Genomic DNA, 10,886 nt, shown 5'->3' with positions numbered 1-10,886 from the left:
TTTTAATTAACTGAACAATATTTTTTTTTAAAAAAAAAATGAATGAACTATACACACATAAATATACACAAAAACACTTTTATTTCCCTTGGTAGCCAAAAAGTTTGTATTTTAGTAGTTCAAGGAGTTTGGAAAATAGAAAAAAGTTACTTTTGTTTTGGAGGGAAAAGTATGATAGAATAAATGCAAAAATTAAAATAAGGATATTATAGTCTTTTTGCCTTTCTGGCCAAATTCTGGCCAATTTTTTCTGGCCATTTAGCATTACCCATATTTTATTAGGTGGGATTCAAAACATTAATCTTATCAAAATAATAAATGCTTTATACAATTTACTAGAAAAGAGCAAGCCTTAATTTGAAGGAAAAAAGTTATAACTGTCTTTCAAAATTCTGGCCAAAATTTTCTGGCTGTTTAGCATCTCTCATAATTAATAAGAGTAAAAATGGAAAGTTAAGTCTATTTTATGTCTTAATTTTCTTTTCTTAAAGAATGTAAAACACCTCAACAATTCAATTAATATGAAATGGAGGGAGTATGAATTTAAATTACTTGAGGTCCATTATAAATTATTAAATATCGACTCAAATAGAAAATCAATTACATATTTTTCATTGATGGAACCTAAGTAGGTGTTTGGTTGTGCAATTTCATATCATGATATGAAATTAACATTTAGATATGTGATTTCATGTTGATTTCATATCATGAGATGAAATTTCAAATTCTCCAAAAATTATGATTTGAAATTTCAAATCATGATTTGGAATTTTCAAATACTAAAGTTGACCCACAAGTTTATATTTTGTAAAAAAAAAGATCACATTTATATCTACTAATCATTTGTTTCATATATAAATAAAATTTATAATTCATATCATTACTTTTTAAATCATTTATATCTCATATAATAATTATTCTCACCAACGTAAAATTATTATTTCAAATCAATTCTTGTTTACCATTTATATTCACCAAATTCATTATTCTAGATCAAATCTATTACTTCTACATACCAAATCAACGTTTAATAAAAATCAATTTTATTGTTTTATTGAATTACGATTTGATTGATATATGTTTGTATTTTTTAAGAATTGCTTTATAATAGTGTATTATGTGATTTTATAAGCTTTTGCTTATTTGGTAAGATTGTATAAAGAATTGAGATAATTTTAGCAATTTTACAACTTATGTGTTTTTTCTATGTTTATGAGAAAACATACAATATAAAAAGTCCAAATTGTATATCCAAACAAAACTTCAAATTATACTTTCATATCGCATGGCCAAACGACCCTAAATATTGTGTTTTTTTATAACACAAAAAATTGAGAAAAAGACTTTTTATAATAATTTTTAGCTACACCGGTTAAATAAGACCTATACATTTATATATATTATTTTATTATATATAGATGTATAATAACTAAAAAAAATTGCGGAACTAGACTGTAGACAATGTCATTATACGAAAGTGTGACTATAGTAATACTAACAACTCTAATCGATTTGATAAATGGCGTGTTCGTCAATGCTATAATCTTATACTATATGAATTTATTATATATAAGATATAAGAAATAAATATTATTTGTTATATTATATGATTTGAATCAGGATTAAATCAACAAGTCCATTTTACATTTGCATCTGGCATACATGGCAGTTGACAGCAGGGCAAGAATAATGGAGTAACGAACAAACGTGGCGTTCAGGATTGTTGACAACGCAAATAAAGGAAAACACCTCACCAAAAAATGCCCCCACAGCCCGCGCACGACACAATTTTCCCATTTACAGTTTCAATGTCTCATTACAAATTTCAAACACTCTTTCATTGATTCAGCTAGGTAGTTCACATCATTCAATCTTCTTCCTTGCTACTTTACACTATCACTCTGACTAGTTGACAAAATCCAAGTGTATCTGCTAATTGTAAATGGTGAAACTATAGCTAAAAGAGTATTATTTCCTTTGTTTATTAGTTCCAAATTCAGCGTGGATAAGTACTTTATTTTAAAATATTGTGTGGACATACGTGTGTTTTTGTGCTCGCTTTTTTGCTGTCACTGTCGTCAATACTGTTCTTATTTATTAACTACTTTTAATTAATGTGTTGATTCATTATTATTTCCTGATTAAGGGTTTTTTCTCCCTCTTCTAATTTTGATTTTTAATCTTCTCCTTCATTGTTTTGAATCGACAATGCCATGGTGGGATTTGAGATCTGTTTTCGTTTTCAGGAATTTCAGATGCTTTTCGCAGTCTCAGGTTCGTACGGATTATCTGCTACGTTTTGATAACGGCGACTGTAATTTATGCCCATGTTTGATCTAACGCTTTAGCAATTCCAAATATTGGTGATTTTAGTAAAATCTGTTATGATGTAGTGTTATTTTTACACCTGTACTGGAAATTGTCAAGTTTTTAGATTTAGTTGCACTGTAGTAGTTGCACAATGCTGGAAAATTACTTATGATATTTAGCTTTCTACTCTTGAGACAATGATAAGTTTGATTTTTTTTTGGCTTTCAATCAGAACGGATTAAGTCAAAGGTTGGAAACTTCTTCTGGATTTTCTCAACTGTTTCGGCCACTGATAGCCCACAAGAAACACCAGGTATATATATTTCTCACATTTGATGTAGTTAAGGAATTGGGATGGAATTGAGTAGCTAGCATGGGTTATTATTCCATCCATTACATATTCTATACAAGACTTGAGATGAAAGAAGGGGATGGGATAAGTTTGGAAATGATTTTGAGTGAGATAATTGCGAACTCAATAGATTGGACCGTCCTGTGAACGATCATGAGTCACGTATAGCTAGTGTGAACTGATAAAAGGAACTTTTAGTTAATTTATCTAAGATTCACTTGGAACCATGCAAATACCATAGTTTATTGGAAGCGTGTTATGTTCAAACTGCCATTTGCACCTTGCCACAACTATTTTTAGATTGATCATGGCTATGTATTCGATTTATGGGAATATGCTTGAGTTTTTTTGTTGGCATGTCATGCCTGCTTCACCATTCTGACCAATGTCTACCCCTGAATACTGATACAGTCTACCTTAGAATATTGTTTTGTTTATTTCTATAAACAAAATTTATGGTTGACTGTATAAAGTACACTTTTGTAGATGTGGCAATCTGTTTTTTACCTTGTAGGATGAAATAAACAAAATCCACCTGCACATATAACAGATTTCTGATGCAAATGACCTTGTTATGGCTCTTAAATTCAGAGAAGGAGATTATCTTGCGTTTATATATGCAGCTTATTACAAATTTAGAACAAATAAGTCTCTTTGGAATCATGTTAAAAGAATACCCAATTTCTTACTTTTGCATGTTCTTAGCAGGGTAGAATGAGGGATGCCCAGCCCGGATCACATACTGTGAACGTGAGGTCTCATGGTGTGACGGTGGCATCATATACTGTGAGGTCTCATGGTGTAACAGTGGCAAGGACTCATTTGAATGACTGGCTGATCCTAATACTACTTTTGGGGATAGTTGTCCTTCTGAATGCTATCCATCCATTTTATCGGTTTGTCGGGAAAGACATGATGGAAGACCTCAAGTATCCTTTAAAAAGTAATACTGTACCTATTTGGGCTGTGCCAGTGAGTTGGTCCTCACTCTTCATTCAGTAGCTACAAAATTACTTTATAGAGGCGATTAGTACCTCATATTCAGATTTCAAAATTTCCAAAACTTATCAGGTGTATGCTGTTCTGCTGCCTATGGTTGTTTTTCTGCTCCTTTACTTTCGGCGAAGAGATGTCTATGATCTTCATCATGCCATATTGGGTAAACTATTCTTTGGATTTGGCTAGTTTTAGTGGAAGTAGTTTATTATGTTCTCGCCATAAAAGCTTTCTGGTAGTCGTCCTCTAATTATGTTGTGATGGCAGGGATTTTGTTCTCTGTTGTGGTAACAGCCGTTATCACAGATGCTATAAAAGATGCAGTTGGACGGCCTAGGCCAGACTTCTTCTGGCGCTGTTTTCCAGATGGAAAAGAAGTATGTTTCCATGATGGTTATACTTTATGCTTCTAGTTGTAGTCTAAGGCTTCTCAGTTGTAAGGAGTAGTATTTTATCATCACCCTTAAATATTGATGGGTCAACAGGTTTACGATAAATGGGGAGATGTTGTATGCCATGGTGACAAAAATGTTGTCAGGGAAGGGCATAAGAGTTTTCCAAGTGGTCATACCTCCTGTAAGTAGAATGCATGGTTCATTAATGTTCTCATGCATTGTAGAGCAAAACATTGCATGTGTGGAGACAGACTTGAAATTTACAGCATCTATATATGTTGCTTCTTTCTCGTCTTCTCAACCTTTTGAGGATTTCGGATCAACTTGCAGTGTCCTTTGCTGGTCTTGGCTTTCTATCGCTTTATTTATCTGGCAAGATACAAGTCTTTGACTGTAGAGGACATGTTGCTAAACTGTGTCTCGTATTACTTCCTCTTCTTCTTGCATCTCTGGTTGCCATTTCTCGGGTGGATGACTATTGGCATCATTGGCAGGATGTGTTTGCTGGAGGTCTGATTGGTGCGTGTTCTATGGTTTTATTTGTTGTTTGTACTTTTAACAAAGAATCAACTTTACAATTGGGTAAACAAACTTATCTTAAGACTTGTGTGAGACACCAACGAAATCTGAGGATATTTTCCTATTCAGGTCTTGTAGTTGCAGCATTATGCTATTTGCAGTTTTTCCCACCTCCATATAATGATCAAGGTCTGTCCTCATTCCTCTAATTGTCTCAGTTGTGTGAAAATTCTTGTGATAGAATGTTAGAAGCTTTCTATTTCATGTTAAACCTATGCTGCTTCCCAGAGTAAATAGTTGAATGAATGTGTTTACTTAATGCATCTCAAATGGATGTTCATATTACTTGTGAGTGCCGTGGAATTTTTATTCCGTAGCTGATCCCGATTGATGAGCAAAGGTGTTCCACTTTTGTGTTTGTGCAACTTTAATTGTGAAATGATGTGTAAATATACATATCTATCATTCGTTCATTATACGTGGATAAAAGGTTCTTTCTATCATTCAATAGCTCTCTGCAACTTGAGGGATCATGGCCTATGGAAAATGTAATGATAATTGCCTCTTGGTGGGTAAACCCATTCTTCGAAATCCAAAAGAACTGATAATCTGTGACTAAAGGAAATGACATCACTTTTGGCCGAGCTGCATTACAAAAGACAGCTGTCCTCCCTACAAATGAATGGATCTAGAAAAAGGTTGTTTATGTTTCTCGGAGATAGAATATGGCCATGGAGAGGATTCTATGTACCATGGAGATGTTTTCGCTTTGTTGTCTTCCCTCCTTTTTCTAGTCATATTCTAATTCTAATTGTTTGTCAGTTTTGCACTTCCAGGCTGGGCAACCTATGCATACTTCCGTATGCTGGAGGAGTCCCAGGGAACTGCATTAGCTGCTAATGGTGAAAATGTCGATGCAAATAATACATGCAACGCAGAGGTTCAAATAGAAAGTCGACAGAATGATAGAAACAACAACGACACGTTTACGGGCATTTCCTTGTCCGGGGATTCTGGTCCAACCGTGGAAGATGTAGAATCTGGGAGGAGGTAGTTTAACTTGAGGAGATTGATATTCGGAATGACTCAAACAAACACTGGCCCAGAGTCCATGAAATGACCTCTTTTGAAGAAAAGATACATGGGATAGACTAGATTTCATTCTTGCCACACTGATCACAGGGCAAATGTTTTACATATGTATGTAAAAATTGTAAATTATTTTCTAATTGTACAAGTTGCTCAGAATGTTGTAGCATTTTAGTTGATAGATGTATGATAGTGTTACATGTAACATCAGTTTAGAGAACATTTTTGTGAAGCTTGTAAGCACAAAGTGAGATTATAACAAAATTCTCTTTTACCCAACAAAATTGCAAAGAAGAAGCTTATGGAAATAGAAAATTGCGCAGACACAGGTGAATTAATATCCAAAAAGAGTTCAGATTTGAATTACAAAGGGGTTTCTGGAACTGCTTTTGGGTTCAAAAAATCTGGACTTAAATTCGTCCCAGGAAAACCCAACACCAATTCCTTGTCCATACCCGAACCCGATACCAAGACCACAACCCATACCCACTCCGAAAACCAGTTTGAGATGGTTCCAATCGGAACCACCTAAACCTAGACCACCAATTGCTCCAAGACCGACACCGACGCCACAGCCAATTCCGAAACCACCGCCTGGCCCTAATGTTGCTTCTTCTAGTTTCCGGCTGTTCTCTTGGATGAAATCTGTTACAGATTGTCGCTTGTCATCACGTTTTCCCCTTTTTCCGTTGAGATTCAACTTCCAGAGGGAATTGTTGTTGTCAGCTTTCCGATAGGCAAATCCATTGAGGCGAAAGGTTTTGTCCTGCATTCTTCTTTACTTGAGAGGCTGAAACTGGGTTCGTTGACCTCCGCTAAAAGTAATGTGTGCCTTTTCTCCAAAGCGGGGGTCAATGGGAAACTGACCAAAAATGGGGGACGGAAATGGAGATAAGGGAATAAATCAGAACTTCCTAAAAAAAAAATTCGTTACTATGTGGATAGTTAATATTCTCTCGGTACAAGTAAACATCAATTAGTAGTGATAATATGGTAAAATAATCATGCCAATTATTTTCCAGTAGACTACTTATACTAGTTACATTTCGGGATAAAAAAACATCTCAATTGTTATTAAATATTCTCAAAAGTTAACCACGCAAAGTTAGTGGGAGTTTCAGTCAATACATAATACATAATAAATTGGAATTAACAATTTCATTAGTAAAATTGGAATTATTCTTAATACATTAAATCAAATAATTCTAATATAATTAATTTCAAAATAGTAATCCCAATATTACTAACAATGTAGTACACTAATATTCATATTACACAAGTGGTAGATACTTTGCAAAGAGGGCATGGGCTTGAGGTACCTTTTTAGACCAGTAGAAGTCTCATATCTTTCTAATTTCATATTGACTGCTAAACTTCTAGATGGATTATTTATTAATACTACTACTAATATTCTCTGTTACATTGGAGGGCTTGACTTTCTTCTCTTGCTAGTATTTTTCTTTGAAGGTGTGCCTTTGACCATGATAGATATGTATGCATTTTATTGCCTTACATTTTCTAGGGAATTTCCAAACACATTGTGTTTTTGAACTATTTGACTAGTATTTTCTAATAGGCACACAATGTGTTTTTTCGCTTGTATTACATAGATTTCACAATTTATTTATTTTATAGAAAAAATTAGATACCAATTAGACATATATAGTAATTTTAGAAAACTATTTAAAATATTTACCTTATGTTATAAAACCAAGAACATTATTATTCCATCTGTCCCAATATAAAAAATGTGTCAAGTCAAATCAACTTATATAAATTGAGACTGAGGGAGTATATCTTTTCATGAAACCTCATTTAAATATTTTCAATGATGGGAATTGGGATGAATAGTCCATCATCGAATTCCCATAATACCTCCCACAGGCTATATTGACCTGCTGACTTAAAACAATTAGAAAATCAATTTCCACTTTCCTCTTTCTTGCTTCATCACACACGTAACATAATTTAAAATTCCATTACAAAAATTCTTCTCTTAAATTGTATATACATATAAATAGAAGTAACATTTCTTTCCCTTAATCAACTACTATATCACAACTCTCTCATAAACAAAACCACAAATTCATAAAGAAAGAATATAATATGGATTTAGTTCAAAATATATTCAATGGAGGCTTACTAAAGAGATCACAATGGAGAAAAAGAAAATATGGTAATGGGAGGAAGAACATAAAGGTTATTAAGTTAGGTGGAAAGAGCCAAAAAAGAACAATTATATGGAGGATTAAAGCAATTCCAAGATTGAAATTGAAGATTTTTTCACCATTAAAACTATGGAACAAATTCAAGAATGCTTATATGAACATGATGTTTCACTTGGCTGGAAATGTGAACAATGAAAATTACATGTTTGGTAGAAAAAGAATTCCAAAGGCAAGGGAAATTGAATTAGCTTATACAAATAGTGAGTTTGAAAACAGACTTATATATGAAATTTACAAGTCCATGGTGCCTTCCATGGAATTGTATCCAAATCTATAGAGATAATTTCTTTTAATATTCTTTCAATGATCAACCTCTAGTTTATAGATTTTTAGGGGTTTTGCTATGTATGCCTTCATTTTCTCTTTTATTATTTAACAAACGGTTGAAGTAATTGATTGCGTGAATGGTCACTCAATTTGTGTTTATTAATCATTAAAGTCATTTTTTTGTCGTTCAAAAAATATGGATTTACTTTACCATAATTATGTCCATAGACAGTAGTGTAGTCAAATTTTGTATTAAGAGGGTTTAAAATATAAAAAGCAAACATACAAAAAGTCAAAAATGGTTCAAGATCTACTATATAAAATAATATTTTTTTAAAAAAAAAACTATGTATAAACAGCGTAAAAATAATTGTCCTTGTATTCGATTTTAATAGTAAAATTTTGTTTTAATTTCAATCCGAAATTGCAATAATATTGGGTAATGAGTAGATTAATTTTTCACTCAATAATAATTTGAGAGGAATTCCTGCTATAAGTGTTGGTGTTTATCGAAAACAAGAGCAGTGTGATCCAAATCAAATACATCATAATGAAACTAAGACAGGTAAGACCATTGATGTTTCTTTTTCTAGAAAGAAACTAAATCCTTTTAAGCTCTTAATGAAAAGCATAGTAACTTCAAGATTTTGCTAGTTTTTAATAAAGAAAATAGCATCAAAGCTCGCAAACTTCCAAAAATTATTGAATTTAAACCACATAGACACATATATATCAACTTTCAACATCAAATTTAGGTCAACGTAATTGTGTTTCAAATTTGTAATTGAATTGCACATCTATCTCTAATAACCATAATCTAATTGTGCATATTTCTTCTTGAACATCTTAATTAGAAATACAATTTTGACTCATATATAGCTTGAATTTTTTGTGCTCAAATTTATGAACAATGATATATCAAAAGAGATTAGTACACTAGTAAAAGGGATTTATAATTTTAAAATTAGATGGAAAACATAGTTTTATGTAAATTTATAAATTATTTGATATTTGAATCAAAATTTAATAGAAAAAAAAATAAAATTGTGGTTGGCCCTTTTTAGGACACGTTTTATAAATGACTCTCTTTTTATTGCTCTTGTAATTTGTGGATTTTATAGATACTTTTTAGCAAATTGAAAATTTTATCAAATGCTATTAGATTACTATATAAAAGTTTGTAGATGTTGAACTATAATCTAGTGTGTAATCAATTATATTTGCAAAAATAAGAGAAAATAATAATACAGGGACAAAATGTTTTGGGACATTGGTGTAAGATGGTGTTTGAATTGGCTTAAAAGTTGATAAATCTAGTTTTAAGTCAATTTTTGACTGCCGGAAGTGTTTAAGTAAAAAAAAGATAAAAAATGACGTAAAATAAGTTAGAAAGTGTTTCGCAAGGTAAAAAATGACTTAAACTAAGAACCAAAAGTAAGTCTCCCCCTACTTTTTATTTTTTGACTTAAAAATTATTTTAATTCGACTTTTTTTTTTTTTACTTAAAAACTACTTTTTTTTTTAAGTCAATCCAAACAGGTTCTAAATCAATAGAATTTGACGGACAACTTTTCAACCCTTTCAAACTTAGGAAAGTACCAAAACAGTAGTTGGGCTTTCTTGTTAACATGGGGCTGGTTATTTTGCAAACTCAAAATTTTGAAGTGAAAAATTCATATAGGCCCATATACGGTTCATAACAAATATTGTACATTTTGTGATTTTAGTATTTAAGTTTTGTTGGTTTTGTATTTATTTACTAGTTTATTAGATTCAAAATTTATTAATTTTACTCATTTAATGAAAAACATACATGCGGAATTAATTGGAGACAAAACCACTAGCTAGGTTTGAATGTATTGCAGTGCGTGATCATTCGTCCATTACAATTAAAAACTTAAGAATTAAGATATTTCCTCCGTTCCATATTAGATAAACATCTTATTAAAAATATTTACTCCATATTATTTGATTACTTACTTAATCATGATTAAAATTTCTTCATTTTACCCCTACGATTAAGATGACCTTTGAAGATCCAAAAATTTCTTTCTTCAAGAGGTTAATTAATATGAACAAAGGGCAGAATAGTAAAATTGATTAACCTATTAATATTTTCTTAATCACACTATAATATGGAATGAATGGGGTACTGAAGGGCATACACATATTGTTGGGTTTTAAAGGTGTGAACAGGAAATGAAGGGTTGTGACTCTCCTGAAGAGTTGTGACTATGCCGAAGGGTTGTGAACTTTATGAAAGGTTGTGTCCTTTCTAAAGGTTTGTGACCGTTTGAAAGGTTATTCCTTTTCCAAAGTGTTGTGACCTTTCTGAAAGGTTGTCTTCTTTCCAAAGGGTTGTGACCTTTATCCTTTGTTGGCTATAAATAGAGAGGTTTTCTCTCATTTTTCAAAATCGAATTCTTCCCTTCTTTTGCATATATTTCTTACAAAACAAAATCGATCGATCGTGTCTGTGTGTGATTCGTTGCTGTCATTTTGAGTTCGTTGAAATTATCGAAGTTTGAGGTACCGCTACTTCTTTAATGGTTAATCCGTTTTATCTTGGGAGGAATTAATCTGCAACCTCGGGTACTTGAGGGGATTAAATTTCTTAAGGACACACAGTGGGTTCTGTGGACTCGGATAGTTCTTTGTGTTTTTCTTTTCATCTTTTATTATTTCTGGTTTGCTAATCTGAATACAGGAGACAACAAGCTTAAGAAATTT

The 10,886-nt window shown here is 32.1% G+C and overlaps 2 protein-coding genes across 3 annotated transcripts; one reads left to right on the top strand and one right to left on the bottom strand.

The window, feature by feature from the left end:
• The first annotated feature begins 1,940 nt into the window (after nucleotides 1–1,940).
• LOC102581130 (lipid phosphate phosphatase 2-like) lies at nucleotides 1,941–5,980 on the top strand. 2 transcript variants are annotated; one of them, XM_006357760.2, is made up of 9 exons: nucleotides 1,941–2,274; nucleotides 2,543–2,623; nucleotides 3,371–3,634; nucleotides 3,734–3,821; nucleotides 3,926–4,035; nucleotides 4,144–4,234; nucleotides 4,384–4,572; nucleotides 4,702–4,761; nucleotides 5,409–5,980. In XM_006357760.2, exons 1-9 carry the CDS (start codon nucleotides 2,209–2,211, stop codon nucleotides 5,624–5,626), a joined length of 1,167 nt encoding a protein of 388 aa, XP_006357822.1. In that variant the 5' UTR covers nucleotides 1,941–2,208; the 3' UTR covers nucleotides 5,627–5,980. The 2 variants fall into 2 exon arrangements, with proteins under 2 accessions (XP_006357822.1, XP_006357821.1); XM_006357759.2 differs by having other exon boundaries at nucleotides 3,368–3,634.
• Nucleotides 5,981–6,013: 33 nt separating this feature from the next.
• LOC107062689 (keratin, type II cytoskeletal I) lies at nucleotides 6,014–6,433 on the bottom strand. The gene has a single exon (XM_015313588.1). It carries the CDS (start codon nucleotides 6,431–6,433, stop codon nucleotides 6,014–6,016), a length of 420 nt encoding a protein of 139 aa, XP_015169074.1.
• Between the last annotated feature and the right edge of the window lie 4,453 nt (nucleotides 6,434–10,886).

Source organism: Solanum tuberosum, unplaced genomic scaffold (genome assembly GCF_000226075.1).
Source record: "Solanum tuberosum cultivar DM 1-3 516 R44 unplaced genomic scaffold, SolTub_3.0 scf00244, whole genome shotgun sequence".
In the NCBI taxonomy this organism is placed as follows: Eukaryota; Viridiplantae; Streptophyta; class Magnoliopsida; order Solanales; family Solanaceae; genus Solanum; species Solanum tuberosum.
This window is presented reverse-complemented; position numbering and strand designations above follow the sequence as displayed.